The 22,081-nt window shown below is 42.6% G+C and overlaps 1 protein-coding gene across 3 annotated transcripts; it reads right to left on the bottom strand.

The window, feature by feature from the left end:
• Window positions 1–411: 411 nt before the first annotated feature.
• Window positions 412–16,180, bottom strand: plod1a (procollagen-lysine, 2-oxoglutarate 5-dioxygenase 1a). Of its 3 annotated transcripts, XM_036988099.1 has the most exons (20): window positions 15,974–16,180; window positions 15,050–15,141; window positions 14,736–14,866; window positions 14,004–14,167; window positions 13,079–13,191; window positions 12,816–12,879; window positions 10,896–10,993; window positions 10,611–10,712; window positions 9,570–9,701; window positions 8,370–8,491; window positions 8,010–8,114; window positions 7,697–7,822; window positions 7,283–7,424; window positions 6,235–6,348; window positions 4,327–4,392; window positions 3,843–3,947; window positions 3,579–3,725; window positions 2,789–2,914; window positions 2,369–2,494; window positions 412–1,415 (listed from the first exon to the last, which is right to left on the bottom strand). In XM_036988099.1, exons 1-20 carry the CDS (start codon window positions 16,065–16,067, stop codon window positions 1,260–1,262), a joined length of 2,325 nt encoding a protein of 774 aa, XP_036843994.1. In that variant the 5' UTR covers window positions 16,068–16,180; the 3' UTR covers window positions 412–1,259. The 3 variants fall into 3 exon arrangements, with proteins under 3 accessions (XP_036843994.1, XP_021471515.1, XP_021471514.1); XM_021615840.2 differs by lacking the exon at window positions 2,789–2,914 and having other exon boundaries at window positions 15,974–16,179; XM_021615839.2 differs by lacking the exon at window positions 2,369–2,494 and having other exon boundaries at window positions 15,974–16,178.
• Between the last annotated feature and the right edge of the window lie 5,901 nt (window positions 16,181–22,081).

Raw genomic sequence — 22,081 nt, forward strand, 5'->3', positions numbered from 1 at the left:
CAGCCTAAAAGCTGTTTCCCCAAGATACAGATCTAGGATTATTTCCCCCACCCCCAATCCAAACCTTAACTATTAGTGGGGAAAATGCTAAACTGACCCAAGATCAGAATCTAAGCCTAGGGGCAACTTCACCCTACCCCAGCCTAAACAGCAGCTACTGTCTAAATATTCATCAAAGTAAAGGCATTTGGCCATGAGATTTGTAGAGAAGCAGGTATTGTATACACTATGTTGGGACCAATCAATGAATATACATTTATTTAGGACATGTCATTGGAATAACCTCTGACTGAACAGTCCATTTTGTAATTGTCTCATTCATTCCGCTATCTTTGTTAGGGCCACAATAAAAACGGTGTTTTGGCTTTTGATACAGTACCAACTACTCAAATGATTGTTTGCACAATGGAATCATAGTTTGGTTCAGTGTTTTATTGACAAATGACCAAAATATAAATTCTCACAACTATCTCTACTAGCGTTTACAACATTTTTCAGAGTATGCCCAGGCAGCATCAGATCAATTCAGTCAAACTTTGTCCTCAATGATTACTTGTCATGGAATGTAAAAAAAAAAAAAAGTATAGTTATTTAAGAGAAACATACAGTATATATTCTGGTGCGCTTTCAGCAGGATGCAACGTTTTGGAACATTCTGATAGAAGTAGGCAATGTAGAACAAACATGCCTGTCTGACATGTAGAATAAGGACTCATGTCGGCTCTATTCATTGCATCGACAATGTTTGGGTGCTGAACATGGACTTGTTTTCAACATGAAAATGACAAGGGGACTGAGAATGTGTTACGAGCTGTGTTCTTTAGATATTACACATTCGAAAGCCACACGGAATCTTTGGAATAAACTCCTTTTATACAAATATCAAAATAATAAATAGGACAGATGTTTTAATAATCTCCAAGACCATGGTGCATTGCATACTGTATTAGGAGTGTATTTAGAAATGAAGGGCACTTTACAAATAAAGTTATTCTTATTGCCTCATACTGTATGTAGGAGTGTCTTGATTCAACAAAACAAGTTATTTTGACATTTAAAATAATAATACTAAAACAGTACATTTGTCTCACAAAAGTTTCAAATGACTTTCAGTGGAAAGGGGTTTCAAGAGAAAAGGTCTCCCGCAACGCCCACTTGGATTTGGCTAATGGAGTTTTCCTGAATTAACAAAAGTTCAGTAAAGGCACCATAGAAACAACAGCTGACACCTGGAAGTGGCAGCACATTGCCATTGGCACTCAGGGGTCCACAAATGACACTGCGATGTATCGAGTGCCTGCAGTGGTTCGCAGGCCCTCATGATAGTGGGTGAGCCGTCCAGGGTGCATGAGGGCCCAGCCTTTGCGGGGTGCCTCGACGGAGCAGTTATACCGTATGAACCTGCATCCCCCACCCTTCAATGGGAAAGCAAACAGAGATGAAGTCAGGAAAAGTATATCCAGCCAGGAGATTCACACATGCTTCACATTCTATACATAGAGAAACGTCAACTTGTCTAAGACTCAAGGTCATACTGCACAGGAGAACACTGAAGGCTTTCATCATAGGTACATAACTATGTGCAAATAACACATTGTGAACAGTGGAGAAACAGTAACTGTGCGGAAAGCACTTTCTTCTCAAAACAAACCAGATTATGCACCTATTCTTGTCCAAGTTCGAAAGATGCAGGGTAATGACACGGATGCAATACAACACATCTTCAAAAGCCTTTCAAATGATGGTTGGGGTTTTTTTTACGTGCAAAGGAGAAAGAATGAGAGTCACCAAAATGATTCTGATGAAAGCAATCTGGGGTGAGTTTCTTTAGCAATAAGATCATCTTAAATCCATTGGTGGGCAATGGAGGAACGAGTATCTTAATGCTAAAGACGGTCTTGATGTTTCTGGGAAACTCACCCTGGAATAATTGTATTCATAGAAACAAACAGTGATGAAAACATACAAAGCAACTAGTGGTCTGCATGCTTAGAACATTTCAGAAGACATACTGTACATTCATACACTTGCATTCCTACTTGAAATAAGTTGATTGGCAAACTTGATTGCAACATTTCAGGAAAACACACAACTTCACTGATCTTTCTGTTCCAATTTCACACTAAATGACCGTATACAGTAGCCGGGTTATCCTAACCAATTGTAATAGATGTTAATAATAGTGGGGCGCAGGGTTTTAATTACAGAGGTGCCTGAGGGTATAACAAATCAGGGCACATCCATAAGTGTTACAAATATTACCATGGGGGTAGCCCTACAAGTGTTCACATATCAAAGTTGGTCCAACCCAGTCTTTAGAGGCCAACTCCCCAAGTCAATGTGTAAATCATCACACAAACACACTCACCTGGTAATCAAGCACTTTTTGATTGAGTGCAATATTTATAGTAAATGTGGACGCGTCATGGTGTGGCCTTAAAAAGGGCTGCTCGTCTGGCTTATATCTAACTACAAACGCCAAGTCAAACTGAGCCTGCAAAGAGAGAGACAGACAGAAAATACCAGAGTGATGCAAAGAGTCATGCAGCATTCACAAACGAGCCGGGAGGGCTGCCGGGACAGGCCGCATGCCCCTTGACCTCCTGGTTGAAACCTCAGCTAAGAAAAGAAAGAGCTCCCCGATTCCAGCATACATTCCCAGAGAAGAGACAGGAAAGAGGACAATACACCTGCACCCTGTCCTCAAACAAGGGTTTAAGGGTTATTTGTCTAGGTTACCTGCCAGTTTAGTGTGTCTTACTGGACTGGACCCCTAATACTCATTTACCTCATAGTCAATTTCTTTGCTGTTGAGAGCTACATTAATAGTGAAAGTAGATGCATCGTGGTGAGGGGTGAGCAGGGGCTGCTCGTCAGGTTTGTACCTCACTACGAAGTTGAGGTAAGAGATACACTGATAAGAGAAGAGACGCATGTCAGGGTCAACATGGTATCACAGAGGGACCCTGTTCTATACATAAGATTCTATTCAAAATATATATTTGCAATATAATTAAACACGTCTGTTGCATTTGAATTAAATGAATGATGCATTGTATAAATGTAGACCATTCTACTGTAAATCCTGCAGCATACAGTATAATTCTACATTTTGAAAACATAAATAAGAATATTAATATTGTTAACCTGTGAACAAAGTAATATTCAAAAGTTAATCAAAATAACAGGAGCGGTGTGCATTTAAACATATTTAGATAAACAAACATAACTCTACTTGGCTAAATCAACGGATATCAGGCCACAAGGTGGCGATAGGTAACAGAAGGGTGCACAAATGTGCAGAAATATTTACATTTTGTGGGACTTTCTAAAGCAAGAACCACGATGTACCATTATAACCACACAAACAACCCCCCAGCTGAAAGTGGAATGTAAAATGAAACTTTCGTGATCATTTATGCATTCTCTATTGTTCTCCACGTTGTCATGATATAATTCAGGAGTTAAAATCCATGAAAAATGTGTAGAGTAATGAAAATATGAATTTCTGTTGAGCTGCGCATAAATCCATCACAAATGAGTACAAATGTGTGTTTAAAAAAAAAAAAAAAACATACCTTGGTGTAGTATCCAGGATACATTGTCTCTGTGATTGGGGCTATGTAATCCAACAGAAGCTTCTGCCACTCTTTCTCATAATTGATTTGAGTCATGTGGATATCAATGGTGGGCACATTCTCATAGCCACCCTGGATCCTTGTGTCCTTCAGTAAATAAGAACATGTAAAAACATGACACAATGCTCAAGTTACTACATTTACAGGTTTGTTAGGTAAGATAATAATTGTAGGCTACATTGGTTTAGGAGTATAAATACATACCGTATTTCGGCCACCTGACCACTGTCCAAAGTTTTCCATTTCTTGAACAATGTGGTCACATCCAATATCAGAGAATAGCGGGAACCAGTATACATCAGGGCAAGGCTGGAAGGGGGCAAAAAAAATGTACAATTGAGTGACCTTGCATTTTCATATTTTGAGCATGCAGTTTGTGGTCTTCATTTGTAGCCAACTGGACTTTGACCACCCGGAAATAGTCTTCTGTAGCTAAGTTGGTAGAGCATGACGCTTGAAATAGTGCGTTCGATTTCCGAGGCCACCCGTAGTACGTAAAATGTATGCACACATGATTTGTAAGTCGCTTAGGATAAAAGGGTCTGCTACATGGTATATATTATTATATATTAAGAAACTTCGGTTATCACCTTTATTAGCCATTATCATCATTTTATATAGAGCAATAGGCAATGTCAGTGATCTTGAGTGAGCTTTGAAATATTATACTAGAAAAACAAGTACTCACTGTTTCAATCAGTTTGTCTCTCATTATCTTTGTGTAGTTCTCATGGATGTAACGCTCCTCCCAATCCTGAGGAAAATGAAGAATATACACTGAGTGTACAAAACATTAAGAACACCTGCTCTTTCCATGACACGTACTCACCAGCTGAAAGCTAAACTGAAAGCGCGAACCACCGCATTTAACCATGGCAAGGTGACTGGGAATATAGCAGAATACCAATAGTGTAGTTATTCCCCACGTAAGGCAATCCAACAGGCAAAATGTTAGTACAGAGACAAAGTGGAGTCGCAATTCAACAACTCAGACATGAGACGTATGTGGCAGGGTCTACAATCACAGACTACAAAGGGAAAGCCAGCCACGTAGCGGACACCGACGTCTTGCTTCTGGACAAGCTAAACAGCTTCTTCGCCCTCTTTGAGGATAACACAGTGCCAACGCAGCCCGCTACCAATGACTGTGGGCTCTCCTCCGTGGCCGACGTGAGTAAGACATTTAAGCGTGTTAATCCTTGCAAGGCTGCCGGCCCAGACGGCATCCCTAGCCACGTCATCAGAGCATGTGCAGACCAGCTGGCTGGAATGTTTACAGACATATTCAATCTCACCCTATCCCAGCATTCAACACCATAGTACCCTCCAAGCTCATCATTAAGCTCAGGTCCATGGGTCTGAACCCCGCCCTGTGCAACTGGCTCCTGGACTTCCTGACGGGTCACCCCCAAGTGGTGAAGGTAGGAAACATCTCCACTACGCTGGTCCTCAACACTGGGGCCCCACAAGGGTGCGTGCTCAGCCCCCTCCTGTACTCCCTGTTCACCGACAACTGCAGGCCACACACGTCTCCTACTCAATCATCAAGTTTGCAGACGACACTACAGTGGTAGGCTTGATTACCAACAATGACGAGACAGCCTACAGGGAGGAGGTGAGGGCCCTCGAAGTGTGGTGTCAGGAAAATAACCTCTTACTCAATGTCAACAAAACAAAGGAGCTGATCGTGGATTTCAGGAAACAGCAGAGGAAGTACCCCCTATCCACATTGACGGGACCGCAGTGGAGAAGGTGGAAAGCGTCGAGTTCCTCGGCGTACACATCACTGATGATCTGAAATGGTCCACCCACACAGACAGCGTGGTGAAGAAGGTTGGCTTGGCCCCTAAAACCCTCAAACTTTTACAGATGCACAATTGAAAGCATCCTGTCGGGCTGTATCACTGCCATGTACGGCAACTGCACCGCCCGCAACCGCAGTGCTCTCCAGAGGGTAGTGAGGTCTGCCCAATGCATCACTGGGGGCAAACTACCTGCCCTCCAGGACACCTACAGCACCTGATGTCACAGGAAGGCCAAAAAGATCATTAAGGACATCAACCACCCGAGCCACGGCCTGTACACCCCACTAACATCCAGAAAGCCAGGTCAGTACAGGTGCATCAAAGCTGGGACCGAGAGACTGAAAAACAGCTTCTATCTCAAGGCGATCAGACTGGAGTCAGCATGGGCCAGCATCCCTGTGGAACGCTTTCGACACCTTGTAGAGCCCAAGCCTCAACGAATTGGGGCTGTTCTGAGGGCAAAAGGGGGTGCAACTAAATATTAGGAAGGTGCTCCTAATGTTTGGTATACTCAGTGTAGAGATGCATTACGATATTTATTGTGATTAGACAAGTTAACACATGAATAGATACAAAGTGTCCACATAAGCAGATTTATATAAGACAATGGCATTCTTACTGTTGCAAAGCACTGCAGAAAATACACATGCATGTAATGACATGGAATAAGCTCTTCTGCAGCTGAGTGCTGCAATTAGTCTTCAAACAAACTAATCCAAAGTTGTGAGGTACATGATGCTGTCTAGCCTTTGTCCACCCCCCCAATGACTACGTAACAACCCAATTCTCACCTTAGGGTTTTCAAAGATCTGCCACAGATCGTTGTGGAGATGGCTCATCTGGTAGTTTTCTGTCGACAGCATCCGTCCGAAGGTGTGCATATTCGTAACATACATAAAGACTCCCTGAGAAATTGAAGCAAAGGGCGTTAACTTTTTTTTAAATCATTTAGTTTGAAGCTATAATTTTAAAATATTTGCTACCTGGCTTAAGTTTTGGGACTTCTACGGGTTCGACGCTGTTTGGGTGTCTCACTTCTAATCATAGTTTTGCTATATTTTGAAACCTAAGCACCCGTGACTAATACTGGACACTGAAGGACTGAGAGCAAGACGAGACTTCAGAATAAATAACGATGGAATCCTACATGCCATTGCCTGCCGGTGCGCCCTTGAGCAAGGCACTTAATTCCTCAAATTTTTCCAAGGGGTGCTGCACTGCGGCTGACCCATTGCTTTATGTTGTGAGCATAAAGACACATTTAAGTTCTCTGCAAGGTAATGGACAGTAAAGTATTCTTACATTTGTTGTTTTATTTTATATTTTACCCCTTTTTCTGCCCAATTTCATGGTATCCAATTTGTAGTTACTGTCTTGTCTCTTCGCTGCAACTCCCGTATGGACTCGGGTGAGGCGAAGGTCGAGAGCCGTGCGTCCTCTGAAACCCAACCAAGCCGCACTGCTTCTTGACACAATGCCCACTTAACCTGGAAGCCAGCTGCACCAATGTGTAGGAGGAAACACTGTGTCAGCGTGCACTGCGCCCGGCCCGCCACAGGAGTTGCTAGTGCGCGATGGGACAAGGACATCCCTGCTGGCCAAACCCTCCCCTAACCCGGACGATGCTGGGCCAATTGTGCGCCGCCCCATGGGTCTCCCAGTCGCGGCCGGCTGCCATAGAACCTGGATTCGAACCCAGAATCTCTAGCGGCACAGCTAGCACTGCGATGCAGTGCCTTAGACCACTGCGCCACTTGGAGGCCTGTCATGCATTATTTTATACCCAAAATGAAATGGAGAATTTGACCAATCAATCTATCATAGCTTTCCAACACTGACTTTGTTTCTGGCGTTGTGACAGAAGGCCATGTCGAGGTCCAGAGTGCCCGAGCTGAAGAGGTCGTTGTTGGAGAGCTCCTCGTGAAGGAGGCTGGCCTTCACCAGGTACACCTTGGTCAGGTAGGGGACATTCCACACACCACTGTAGTGACAATAAACAATATTTAGAACAGGCTTCCCATACATTGTGCTGGAAGCGCTCTCTTAAACAAGACTATGGTACTGGCATGGAAGCTGTAGTAGTGTTGCCGAGTTTAGCAAAATATGATCCTACAGCAGGAAACAAGCATTTCTGCCCCCCGGGGAGAGTCATAACAAAAACCCATCAGACCTCAGCTCTCTATAAAATAACATTGTTCCATAATGACCATATTGGTATAATCAGTTATGGGAAATAATGTGTGTGTGACTTACACTCTGCGTCCTTGCACAATGTCCACATAGTCCTCCGACCTAGCGTAGTAACCATCAGCACTGAGTGCTCCCCAGAAGTTGGTCCACAGGCGGCCTTCTCGGGTTATCATGGGTGCAATTATAGGCCTGAAGGGTGACAGGGGATGATTAATCACGTCCCACTGAAAACCAGCTGAGCTTTGAAAGTGTATCCACCCAAATACACGTGTGTGTGTGTGTCCAGTATTTTTAGGAGAGCAGTTATTGCATGCGTCATCAGAGATCGGGAATCTGGTCAGGCATAATCGACAGGCTCATTTTTATTGCCGCTTACTCATTTTGCTCGATGAGAATCTTTAGGGTGTCCTTGTTCTTCAGAACCACTTCGATATCCATGCTGAAGAAATACTCACAGTCCTTGTCCTGTCGGCACATATCACTGGGAACCAAAAAATATGAAACATAGTAAACACACATTTATGGGGCAGTCCCAAACCTAACATTTTTTTTTCTTCATTGGAGATTCGAACCCAGATTGATACAGTGCATGTATGCGCTGAAGGCAGCGGCCCTAATCAGTAAACTACCCCTTGTCACATGCTGAACATCTTTGAAAAACTTGGGAATAATGTCAAGCTAGGTTGTATGTGCGCATCCAAAGCTAGTATGAGAGAGAAAGCCAAGGTGAACTCACAGGCCGAGGTTGCGGGAAGCCACCCTGTCCATGTTCTCCTCAGGCCCGATGACCTTAACATCCTGGTACTCTTCCCCATGGTCCTTCAGGAAAGAGCTGACCGCTACCTCGTGGTGCTGCTCCTGAAAGAGGACATTGTGGGACAGTAGCAAAGACAAGAGCTGTTGTGCTTCTGTAACAGTCTTATTCACATTCACACATAGGAAAAATAAAGAGTTACAATGAGAGCATTATAGCCCACAAGATGTTTGAGGTTGATATTAAACAAAGCCATTGAGCTACAATGTGGGATATGGTAATCTGTTCAATGAAATCTGTCATTTCAATTCTTGATAAATATGGCTACCTCGCTCTCCAACCAAGGTGTATGAATTGAGGAGCAAAACTGAAGTAGAGATTCAGCAACTCTTGATGGAAATTAGAAGTGAATAGAAACGCTTATTTTTTTTAATGAAAGGAAAACCAGCGCGTTCCAGCTTTCGGCCTTCTTCAGGGTTTTCCCAAACTTCTATTGTCCACTAAGAGTTGCTGAATCTCCTCTCTACTTCAATTCTGGAAGACTAGAACTTATGAAAGCATCAACTTTTAACAACACATTTCAAGTGTTGTAATACAACTTTGATTCATGTCAACATATCTCATGCACGGACCCTGAAGTTAAGTCGGTTGACCCTTGACTGGTACTTGCACAGATCCGACACATTCCTCGTCATTGTTATACTATCCAAAGAGGCATGTGAGCACATGTGTGGATTGGCAACAATTCGGAGGGAGAAATGCACAAGAGGTTACTGGGTGTAACTAACACGGTGTTCCATTCATACAAGACCAAACGGTTACTCAAATCAAAAGGGAAAATATTTAATTATACACATTTATTAAAGGGATACTTGCATCTACTTACAATGATCTACTTCCCCAGAGCCTGATGAACTCGTGGATACAATTTGTATTTCTCTGCGTGCAGTTTGAAGGAAGTTAGTAACTAGCGATAGCGCCATGACTAGAAGTCTATGGTAACAGCTAGCTGCGCTAACAATCAATAAACTACCTGTATACTGGATGCAGAGACATCAAAATGGTATCCATGGGTTCACCTGACTCTGGGGAAGTAGATAAAAGGCCTCATTGACAAAACCCCAAAGTATCCCTTTAAATGTTAGATCGATGGTACTATGTAATAAAATATGTTTCTCTCACCTGGTTGTAGATGAAGAGTTTGAGTCGGTTCTTTGGGTATTCCAGTTTGAGCAAGGTCTCAAAGAACACACTGACAAAGGGGGTGGGCTGCTGGATGAAGATTCCAATAACCACCAGTGGGTAGTCGCTCTCCTGTACAGTATTAAAAATAATAATGTAATGACATTGTCATGTACATTGCAGTCGACTTGAAAACCTTGCATATAAAAATCAAATGCCTTTCCATCCAATCCCCCCCAGAGAATCTTGTCACCCAACCTGCAATCAAGCTCCATTGGCACACACCACGGGTGACCATTAATCGCACCGGTATACATTGCGTGTCGGCCGTGCGTGTCGTTTCCGACGCAGGTGTATTACAATTCATCTTAAGAGTGTATTCTCACTACAAGAGCTACATTAGAAGTTTAGAGAAAATAACCTCGGCTAGACCTTTTAGTGTAATGTAAACTTGTCACTTCTCCTACGGAGGTCGCAGGCGAGCCTTGCTCGAAAGTCACCCCTATCTGAGCAGTCAACAGTAAACAGAATGGTCTCTTCAAGCTAAATGCTCCTACAGTAAAAATCGAAATGGCAGAGCAATGCTTTTGAAACAGCTGAAATCTGTTCCTTATATTTAAGACTTTTTTAAACCTGAAATATAATGAGTGTACAGATAAGAAAATAAACCCTTTAATACTCTGCACACGGTTGTGAATTGTTGCATTATACAAGAGAGTGTAATATGCTTAAGATGAAAAGTTGGTTAAGATGAAGTTGCTTGCATAGTTGAATAGTTTGTTAAAAGGATGCTTACTGGCTGGTGGCTATACTGGGATATTTACGGTAAATTTAAGCTGCGAAGCAAGAATGTCCATCGCCAATCCACCGAACCTTCTCTAGGCACGTGAAATTCCGTTGCTCATGTCAATTGAAAAGTTTATGTACATATTAGGTCAATTGAAATTTCATCACGATACCTCTGCTACAACTCTCTTCAATGAGAATACGCCCTAAGAGTGTATTACCAGAATATTTCACATAAACAGACAGGCAACCCACCTTGAGTCCTGAGAGTGGCCGCAGGTCCTCAAGACACACACTGCATCCCGTCTCAAACGTCCACACTGTGGGGATGTAGTTGCTCAAGTAGTTGATCTGGAGCTTAAACAAGAAACATTTATTTTATTTTTACCACTTCATGATACTGTTTATGTACCTTTTTCCAAATATTTGGATTATTCTTTTGGTCTTACATTTACATTCTATTTATTGTGTCTGAATTTCAATGGTCAATAGAATTACAACGGTCAATAGGGGTCAAAGGGTCAAAAGTTGGAAGGTTACCTTGGTGGGCCCGTTGCCATGAATAACGACAGGTAATGTATCATACAACACATTTCTGGCCCGCACTTGCCCGTCCTCAAACTTCAACACCACCTCATCTAGGCGCAAACACACAAACCGTAACATCAGTACCAGTCCTGCGACAAAATGACTGGAACGAATTGCAAAAATCACTGAAGCTGGAGACTTATATCTCCCTCTCTAACTTTAAGCATCAGCTGTCAGAGCAGCTTACCGATCACTGTACCTGTACACAGCCCATCTGTAAATAGCCCACCCAACTACCTCATCCCCATATTGTTATTTTTTATTTTGCTCTTTTGCACCCCAGTAACTCTACTTGCACATCATCATCTGCACATCTATCACTCCAGTGTTAATGCTAAATTGTAATTACTTCGCCACTATGGCCTATTTATTACCTTACCTCCCTAATCTTACTACATTTGCACACACTGTACATAGATTTTTCTATTGTGTTATTGACTGTACGTTTGTCTATCCCATGTGTAACTCTGTGTTGTTGTTTTTGTCGCACTGCTTTGCTTTATCTTGACCAGGTCGCAGTTGTAAATGAGAACTTGTTCTCAACTGGCCTAACTGGTTAAATAAAGGTGAAATTTTAAAAAATAAACGTGTACATGCCACTGCAACAAATTTTCCCCATGGGGACAATAAAGTCAGTAAAGCCTGCCAATTGTTGGCCGGCCACGTGTCTTCCAAGAGAGACTTGAAGCATGCCACTCAGTGGCTAATCAATCCACAGTACTGAAACATACAATACACTCAGGACATCATGTGTTGGAGATGGATTTCATTACACAGTAATTCAACAGATTTTGTTACAAAACTAACAAACTCTGTATTTAATGTCTTCAGGGCTCACTTATAAACAATGCCTAGGTCTCAATGTAATTTACCTGTGTAAATTAAGGTTAAAAATAAAACACTTTTCCCAAAGCTGACCTGCACCAAAAAAACATGTAGCAACTGTGGGGCGTTGCAGTTGAAACTGGCAAACCACCAGAGACGTCACCACTCACTACATTTTGCGAATGAATGCATGTCTCTCTCTGGGAGGCTGGGTTCTACAACGATGCTGTGACAATTTCAGCTCTCTCCTTTTCACCTCAAGTAGGTTTCAAGACATGAACACAAACAAGCATGATCTTGCTCTCCCTCTCAAGAAGCTGACTATTATAGAGAAGTCTATAGCTATTAACAGGAAGCCGTTGCTGTGGAGTTGGTAGGATGTAGCGTTTACTCAGCACGCCCACCTAACTGCAGCCGCTTAAAAAGTTTATACACATCCAGCCCTGTGCTTTGGGAGCATCTGGAAAAAGCATGGAGGAGCTGTGCCCGACCCCTCCCCCTTCCCTCTCTGGTCTACGTGAGCTCAGACACATCCCTCTCTCACAGCAAACTCATAAATTCCTAACGCAGGCTCAGCTTCAGCCAGCGGCATACAGGAAAAAGAGAGGGCGGGGAAGAGGAGGAGAGAAAGAGAGTAAAAGAGAGGGAAGAAAGGCTCAAAGCAGTCTGTCGGCTGAACCAGAAAGCCTAAGGATATGACAACCTGCATCACACTCATACACCTTCATCAAAGCCTCAATCAGCCAATCACGACTAACACAGTCAGGAAGTGAAACCAGAGGGAGGTCGCACTTTCCTCTTTTCTTCTCCAAGCATTTCTTTACAGAACGGGGAAAAGTGTAAACTGAAACAGCCGTTTTGATGTCCCAGGAGGGGGGAGGATCAACAATTTAAAAGCTGATGTCAGTAGGTTTCAGTGGTGCAGTGGCCTTTTCATTCGAAAATGTTGAAGTACATGTGTATACTTGTTGGCTAGAGGTGAAGTGGGAGACAATGGCGAGACATGCTCTAAGACATAAAGAGATGTGTCATTTGTTAAAAACTCACCAAGGGATCCATGAAGATTATGAAACATTCTGCATCTGTTGTCCAGTGTTATATTGATGGATTTCTGGAGAGAAAAAACATAGCACTTATTAAGAAAACAAAAACAGCATGAGGAAACATACTGCATAGATATAATGTTACAGTATAATACACATACAGTACTCATACCAAGAAGAAATGCATAGATAGTAAAGTGCTAAGGTAGTTCTGAGAGAGACCACTTAAAGAACCATAACAAGATCAGTATAGAGGTAGATTCCTACTCTTTTCTCTGGGTTGATATAAATCTTGGTGAAGAAAAGTTGATCACTGTCACTGTCCTCCCCAGTCCAGTCAGCAACCATCTCTTTGAGGTTAGGAACATAGCCAATGAATCCTAGGGACAAAGATAGAACGTGTGAACGATACGGGTTCTAACCCCAAGCCATAAGACTCCTGAACAGCTAATCAAATGGCTACCCAGACTATTTGCATTGTCCTCCCCCCCTCTCTTTTACACTGTTGCTACTCTCTGTTTATTATCTATGCATAGTCACTTACATGTACATATTACCTCAACTAACCGGTGCCCCTGCACATTGACTCTGTACCGGTACCCCCTGTATATAGCCTCGCTAATGTTATTTTACTGCTGCTTTTCAATTATTTGTTATTTACATTTTTTACTTAACTATTTTTTACTCAACACTTATTTTTCTTAAAACTGCATTGTTAGTTAAGGGCTTGTGCGTTCTACACCTGTTGTATTCGGCACATGTGACAAAAAAAAGTTGATTTGATATGACAAAGACAAAGCAGTTTGAACAGTAGAACTGGAATTTCAAAAACAAATGGTCAATGTAATAGAGGTCCAATTTATGTGATTTCATATTCGTGTTTGGACTTCGGTCGCTCTGGTTTTCAGCAGCTGACTTAAACATTAAGATTATAAAACTGTCATTCAGTCTCAAACCTTAGTGGATAAACTGCCAGGTGAATTCATGCCCAGTTCCTATGTCTTAGGCCCAATGTCCTTCTTTCTATAAAAATGACTGAGACAACTTCTAACTGGACTGTTGCATGTCAACGTTTAAAAAGCAAAGCTGTGTTTGTTAGTATTAGTGTTTAACTGACAACAACTTGCTGTTGACAGTTAACAAAATGGCTGCCTTCCATTGCTAGGTGATCAAGAGAAGTGTGTTTACATACCCCCTGAGCCCAAGAACCTCTTTCCCTCTCGGAAGTGGGGGTGCTTGTCCTCCAAGTGTCTGTCGGGCCAGATGAGGGTCTCTGCAGAGAAGACCACCTTGTGTCTTGTCTGCTGGAACTTCTTCAGCAGCTCTTTGGGACCGGAAGCGAAGACAACATCATAGCTGGTCAGAGTGAGAGAAAAGAGAACCTTTATGAGCCTCATTGTTCAGGTGGGGATTTATTAGGATCCCCAATAGCCGACGCCAATGGCGACAGCTAGTCTTCCTGGGGTCCGACACATAACAAAAAAGACATTACAGACTAAATACTTTACAATTGACGTACATTTAAAAACCTTAACATTTAGTGTGTGCGTGTGTGTGTGTGTGTGCGCAGATATCAGTTACACATACATGTCAGTACATACACACAACAAGTAGGTCACATAGGGAAGAGGCCATGTGGTGTTGCTTTATTTGTTTTTTGAAACCAAGTTTGCTGTTCACTTCCACCTATATGAGATGGAAGGGAGTTCCATGCAATCATGGCTCTGTATAATACTGTACATTTTCTTGAATTTGTTTTGGACCTTGGGACTGAGAAAAGACTCCTGGTGACATGTGGGGTAAGACCAGTGCTGAACCAGTCGTTGGGCAAGCTGAATTTTGATGTACACTGAATTTTGTGTGTGAATATACTCAATAATATATTCAATAATGCTGGTAAGAGTGAAGGCAGATTGAAGGCTACCTGTCAATGAAGAGGACAACCTTGTCTTCCTCTATCTCCTGCAAACCAGCTTTAAGAAGGCGCACTTTCTGACCCCCTCCTGGCTCGGTCATATAGTCCCCACCTTTCCATGGCTCCCCTCTGCCAAGCACCTTCAAACCCAAAGAGAACAACTGCAAAACACATTCTCCACAACAAAAAGATATACCTTCTTCAAAAAGGCTTGTTTCCTCACTACGGTATTGATATTTTCCAGCGGGAGAGAGTGAATGGTTGCTAGTCATTGTCTGGACACAAATGTTGGATCAGTTTTATCTTGTCAGAACTTTCCATACCTTGATAGTGTAGTTAAAGTGTCGGGCAGACCTCATGAAACGCCTGAAGCCATCTGTCTCTTTGGTCGCAACAGTCACAACTAAAAGGTTGCCTGAAAGAAATGAAAAACAATGGAAGTATGTAATTGATGCGAGAATTGGCCCGTGTAGTGTGTGTGCAATGTAAAATCACATAAAACTTGAAGTAAACAGTCTGTACCAACCATGTTCAATTGAATAATATATCCAGAGGTGGTCTCTGAGAATGTATAGATGCGTCTACTTGACCATTGAAATGTTCCCCTTCTCTCTTATGATAGCATACTGTAGTATGTCATTAGTGTATGTTTAATGAGTGTTTTCTTAAAACTGTGAAGTGATACTTTCCATCAATCTCTATCAATAAAAAAAATATTTCCAGCACACATGCAATGTTGATTTATAGCTCAGTAAACATTATGCTAAACTGAAGTAGAAAAAAACATTAGTATGTGTACAGTAGCTAGAAAATTCCTGCAAGAAAAAAATATATTAAACTAGGCTAAAAGTAAGTAGCCTAATGTTAACTGATATCTGCCACTTGCGCATAACGTACTTCAACCCCTGATGAAATCCATAATATGCTATCAAGCATTGTAGGCCTATATTGCATCTTTCTTGACATGTATTTGTTTTCAATAGAACATTAGGCACAAGTCTGAATTAAATCAGACGCGATCCAGTCCACGTCAGCGGCATGGAACTCTCGAGAACACCCGGTGGAACTTTGTATCTGCAATGCAATTGCTTTTTATCAGTCCGAGAGAGTTACATGCAAATTACAATGTAATAACGTTTGAATAGCGACTTCCATGACTCCATCTTTATATCTAGCGAGATTGCAAAATACTCAGCAACATTTAAAACGTTGGAATGCAAGTTGAGTTGCTATTTGAGCTGTCCTACCTTCGGATAGTTCTCGCTGTTCTTTACAACGTATCACTGGTAAAACCACAAGCAAGGACATCCAGGCCAATATTAATAAGGAAAAAGCTCTCATTTTCGGGTTAAATCTTCACCAATCCTCAGCCTAACACTTCCTTGGCGATACCATATGATTTTAGTCAAACAGTTGTGTACTTAAAGTGTTTCCAGATTTGATTGACACTTAGTAGACCAATCAGACACAAAAACCCGCCCAACCCAGTAAAATAAGCCCACTTTGGAGAAGCTTGATTAGGTTTTTAGTTGACCCGGTAGGCCAGAACAGCTGCATCAAGTGCACGATTTTTACTGCACCATTAGTCTTTAAAGTGAGACCTCCGCCGACCAGGCACAGACAAACATGAAAATAAAAGAAATAGGCTAAGCAAAAATATCTACTCACAATATTCTGTAAGAATAAAACACTATCTTGATGAGATAAGTATTCAACCCCGAGTCAATAATACATGTTAAGAATCATCTTTGGCAGCCCTTACAGCAGCGAGTCTGTAGGGGCAAGTCACTAAGAGCTTTGGACACCTGGATTGTACAATATTGGTACTTTTTTTGTATTTTTCAAGCTCTGTCAAGTTGGTTGTAGAACATTGCTAGACAACCATTTTCATGTCTTGCCATAGATTTTAAAGCCGATTTAAGTCGAAACTAACCAGGCCACTCAGGAACATACAATGTCATCTTGGGATGCAACTCCAGTGTATATTTGGCCTTGAGTTTTAGCTTATTGTCCTGCTGAAATGTACATTTGCCTCCCAATATATGTTGGAAAGCAGACTGAATCAGGATTTGCTCTAGGATTTTGCCAGTTTTTGCTTATTCCGTAAATTTTTATTCCCCCCAAAATACTCTCTTGCTGATGACATGACGAGCAGTCCATTACATGATGCAGCCACCACCTGCTTGAAAATATGAAGTGGCAACCTTACTTACATGCTGACCAGAACGGACTCGTCGAGTGCGCGAGCGTCGCAAAATAAATTTAGAAATCCATGTTATTCAATTATTGCACACACACTGCTCTCGCGCGCCAACGAGACAGAACTCCTTTCTATTTCTGACGCAGATCGTGCTGAAAGTCCTGCCTTTCCCATCTCCTCATTGGTTTATAGAAGCAGGTACCCACGTGCCATCTCCTCATTGGTTATTCCCACTTGGGTGATTGAAAGACAAACTGTTTTGCCGGAAGTCTTGGTAATACTATGAAAGTTTAGATGCCGATCACCATATAAGTTCAAAGATGAAAAAGCCTGGAAGGAGGAGAGATGACTAGAAACGATTCGGTTGGCCGTTTTATGTGTGGATTAATTGTCAGAGTAGAGGACCTTGTGCATTTCAGATAAAATAACAACTCAATGTTGATATCCCAGGACAAATTAGCTAGCAACAGCAAGCTAGCTAAATAGGACAAATTAGCTAGCAAGTGAAAGCTAGCTAGCTAAATTGCCATACATGTTTTATGCTTTTCGACCTGTCCCCAAATTAATGTCATTGGTTCAGAGTTTGTTTTGATATTTTCAAATCAAATGTTATTTGTCACATACACATGGCTAGCATATGGCTACACATGGCTAGTTAATGAAAGTGTAGCGAAATGCTTGTGCTTCTAGTTCCGACAATGCAGTAATGTCGAACGAGTAATCTAACCTAACAATTTCACAACAACTACCTTATACACACAAGTGTAAAGGAATGAATAAGAATATGTACATAAAAAAATATATGAATGAGTGATGGTATAGAACGGCATAGGCAAGATGCAGTGGATGGTATAGAGTACAGTATATACATATGAGATGAGTAATGTAGGGTATGTAAACATTATATGAAGTGGCATTGTTTAAAGTGGCTAGTGATACATTTCTTACATCAATTTTTCCATTATTAAAGTGGCTGGAGTTGAGTCAGTATGTTGGCAGCAGCCACCCAATGTTATTGATGGCTGTTTAACAGTCTGATGGCCTTGAGACAGAAGCTGTTTTTCAGTCTCTCGCTCCCTGCTTTGATGCACCTGTACTGACCTCGCCTTCTGGATGATAGCAGGGTGAACAGGCAATGGCTCGGGTGGTTGTTGTCCTTGATGATCTTTTTGGCCTTCCTGTGACATCGGGTGGTGTAGGTGTCCTGGAGGGCAGGTAGTTTGCCCCTGGTGATGCGTTGTGCAGACCTCACTACCCTCTGGAGAGCCTTGCGGTTCTGGGAGGAGCAGTTGCCGTACCAGGCGGTGATAGAGCCCGACAGGATGCTCTCGATTGTGCATCTGTAAAAGTTTGTGAATGTTTTTGGTGACAAGCCAAATTTCTTCAGCCTCCTGAGGTTGAAGAGACACTGCTGTGCCTTCTTCACCACGCTCTCTGTGTGGGTGGACCATTTCAGTTTGTCCGTGATGTGTACGCCAAGGAACTTAAAACTTTCTACCCTCTCCACTACTGTCTCGTCGATGTGGATAGGGGGGTGCTCCCTCTGCTGTTTCCTGAAGTCCACGATCATCTCCTTTGTTTTGTTGACGTTGAGTGTGAGGTTATTTTCCTGACACCACACTTCGAGGGCCCTCACATCCTCCCTGTAGGCAGTCTCGTTGTTGTTGGTAATCAAGCCTAGTGGGCTACTACTACTACTGTAGTGTCGTCTGCAAACTTGAGGATTGAGTTTGAGGCGTTCATGGCCATGCAGTCGTGGGTGAACAGGGAGTACAGGAGAGGTCTGCGAACGCACCCTTGTGGGGCCCCAGTGTTGAGGATCAGCGGGGTGGAGATGTTGTTACCTACCCTCACCACCTGGGGGCGGGTAGGAAGTCCAGGACCCAGTTGCACAGGGCGGGGTCGATACCCAGGATCTCGAGCTTGATGACGAGTTTGGAGGGTACTATGGTGTTAAATGCTGAGCTGTAGTCGATGAACAGCATTCTCACATAGGTATTCTTCTTGTCCAGATGGGTTAGGGTAGTGTGCAGTGTCATTGCGATAGCGTCGTCTGTGGACCTGTTGGGGCGGTAAGCAAATTGGAGTGGGTCTAGGGTGTCAGGTAGGGTGGAGGTGATATGGTCCTTGATTAGTCTCTCAAAGCACTTCATGATGACGGAAGTGAGGGCTACGGGGTGGTAGTCATTTAGCTCAGTTACCTTAGCTTTCTTGGGAACAGGAACAATGGTGGCCCTCTTGAAGCATGTAGGGACAGCAGACTGGGATAAGGATTGATTGAATATGTCCGTAAACACACCAGCCAGCTGGTCTGCGCATGCTCTGAGGACGCGGCTGGGGATTCCGTCTGGGCCTGCCGCCTTGCGAGGGTTGACACCTTTAAATGTTTTGCTCACATCGGCTGCAGTGAAGGAGAGCACGCAGGTTTTGGTAGCGGGCCGTGTCAGTGGCACTGTAGTGTCCTCAAAGCGAGCAAAGAAGTTGTTTAGTTTGTCTGGGAGCAAGACATCCTGGTCCGCGACGGGGCTGGTTTTCCTTTTATAGTCCGTGATTGACTGTAGACCCTGCCTACCTCTCGTGTCTGAGCAGTTGAATTGCAACTCTATGTCTCTATACTGATGCTTAGCTTGTTTGATTGCCTTGCGGAGGGAATAGCTACACTGTTTGTATTCAGTCATGTTTCCAGTCACCTTGCCCTGATTAAAAGCAGTGGTTCGCGCTTTCAGTTTTGCGCGAATGCTGCCATCAATCCACGGTTTCTGGTTTGGGAATGTTTTAATAGACGCTGTGGGTACGACATAGCCGATGCACTTGCTAATAAATCCGCTCACATCAATGTTGTTGTTCGCCGCAATGAAGACCATATCCCAGTCCACGTGATCGAAGCAATCTTGAAGCGTGGAATCAGATTAGTCGGACCAGCGGTGAACAGACCTGAGCGCGGGAGCTTCCTGCTTTAGTTTCTGTCTATAGGCTGGGAGCAACAAAATGGAGTCGTGGTCAGCTTTTCCGAAAGGAGGGCGGGGGAGGGCCTTATATGCATCGCGGAAGTTAGAATAACAATGATCTAGGGTTTTGCCAGCCCTGGTTGCACAATCGATGTGCTGATAGAATTTAGGGAGCCTTGTTTTCAGATTAGCCTTGTCAAAATCCCCAGCTACAATAAATGCAGCCTCAGGATATGTGCTTTCCAGTTTACATAGAGTCAAATTAAGTTCGTTCAGGGCCATCGATGTGTCTGCTTGGGAGGGGGGGGGGATATATGCGGCTGTGATTCTAATCGAAGATAATTCTCTAGGTAGATAATGTGGTCGGCATTTGATTGTGAGGAATTCTAAATCAGGTGAACAGAAGGACTTGAGTTCCTGTGTTGTTATGATCACACCACGTCTCGTTAATCATAAGGCCTTCTTCTTACCAGAAAGAATCAAGAATCATGTCGTAGCCAAAAAAGTGTTAAACAAATCTAAATATCTTTCATATTTGAGATACTTCAAAGTAGCCACCCTTTGCCTTGATGACAGCTTTGCACACTCTTGGCATTCCCTCAACCAGCTTCATGAGGTAGTCACCTGGAATCCATTTCAATTGACAGGTGTGTCTTGTTAATTTGTGGAATGTGGAAGGTAGGGGTGGTATACAGAAGACAGCCCTATTTGGTAAAAAAAACAAGTTCATATTATGGCAAGAACAGCTCAAATAAGCAAAGAGAAATGACAGTCCATCATTACTTCAAGACATGAAGGTCAGTCAATCGGGAAAATTAAGAACTTTGAAAGTTTCTACAAGTGTAGTCGCAAAAACCATCAAACGCTATGATGAAACTGCCTCTCATGAGGACCCCCACAGGAAAGGAAGACCCAGAGTTACCTCTGCTGCAGAGGATAAGTTCATTAGAGTTACCTCTGCTGCAGAGTATAAGTTCATTAGAGTTAACTGTACCTCAGCTTGCAGCCCAAATAAAGTCTTCACAGAGTTCAAATAACCTACAACATCAACAGTACAGATGGTCAAATTGCTGCAAAGAAACCACTACTAAAGGACACCAATAAGAAGAAGAGACTTGCTTCGGCCAAAAAACCTGAGCAATGGACATTAGACCAGGGGAAATTTGTCCTTTAGTCTGATGAATCCAAATGTGAGATTTTTGGTTCCAACCGCAGTGTCTTTGTGAGACGCAGTATAGGTGAACGGATGATCTCCGCATATGTGGTTCCCACTGTGAAGCATGAAGGAGGTGGTGTGATGGTGTTGGGGTGCTTTGCTGGTGACACTGTATGTAATTTATTTTGAATTCAAAGCACACTTAACCAGCATGGCTACCACAGCATTCTGCAGTGGTACGCCATACCATCTGGTTTGCGCTTAGTGGGACTATCCTTTGTTTTTCAACAGGACAATGACCCAAAACACACCTTCAGGCTGTGTAAGGGCATTGTATGTGTGGGGTACAGAGATAGGGTAATCATTCAAAAACCACGTTAACCACTATTATTGCAACTTGTGACTTTTTAAGCACATTTTTACTCCTGAATGTGTTTAGGCTTGCTATAACAAAGGGTTTGAATTGACTCAATACATTTCAGGTACATTTTTTAAATTAGAAGTAAAATGTAATTCTACTTTGACATGGTTGGGTATTGTGTGTAGATCATTGGCACAAAATCTCAATTTAATCCATTTTAAATTCAGGCTGGAACACAAAATAATATGGAAAAAGTCAAGGGGTGTGAATAATTTCTGAAGGCACTGTATATACAGATGAAATTAAAGAACAGCAAAAAACGTTTTTTAAATAAACAGAGGAAAGGGGTGGAAAATAATGACAGAGGGACAGATGGAGGTGGCATTATGTCATAAAAGGATGACATTTAATTGGGGATCTTTGCCTATGACATTACAAATACGGGTGCATTGTAGAGCGTTGTTGATCTATGCCATCAAACATTCCACGGGTGGTTTGGATACCAGATGCTGATTCAGACCATTAGACCTGGCAGAGGACACTCACAAACTGGTAAGTTCTCATAGCTGTTCATATTTGACTTTTTTCCCTCTTTGATATGCCAGTAAGGTAGAATTCTAAAGACAATCAACTTAAGGTTGCGATCATAATACTGTCAAAATATCCAATGGGTAATTGACAGCCCTTTCT

The sequence above is a fragment of the Oncorhynchus mykiss genome, chromosome 9, assembly GCF_013265735.2.
Source record: "Oncorhynchus mykiss isolate Arlee chromosome 9, USDA_OmykA_1.1, whole genome shotgun sequence".
Lineage (NCBI taxonomy): Eukaryota > Metazoa > Chordata > Actinopteri > Salmoniformes > Salmonidae > Oncorhynchus > Oncorhynchus mykiss.

Bases quoted from the DNA above. Each gene is read 5' to 3' on its own strand.
- plod1a (XM_036988099.1), bottom strand. From the start codon at position 16,067: ATGAGAGCTTTTTCCTTATTAATATTGGCCTGGATGTCCTTGCTTGTG. The intron at 14,867-15,049 runs GTATGGAAAGTT...TTGGGTTTGAAG, and splicing joins ACTTTAACTACACTATCAAG to GTGCTTGGCAGAGGGGAGCC. The intron at 10,994-12,815 runs GTGAGTTTTTAA...GTTTGCGCCTAG, and splicing joins TAATCTTCATGGATCCCTTG to ATGAGGTGGTGTTGAAGTTT.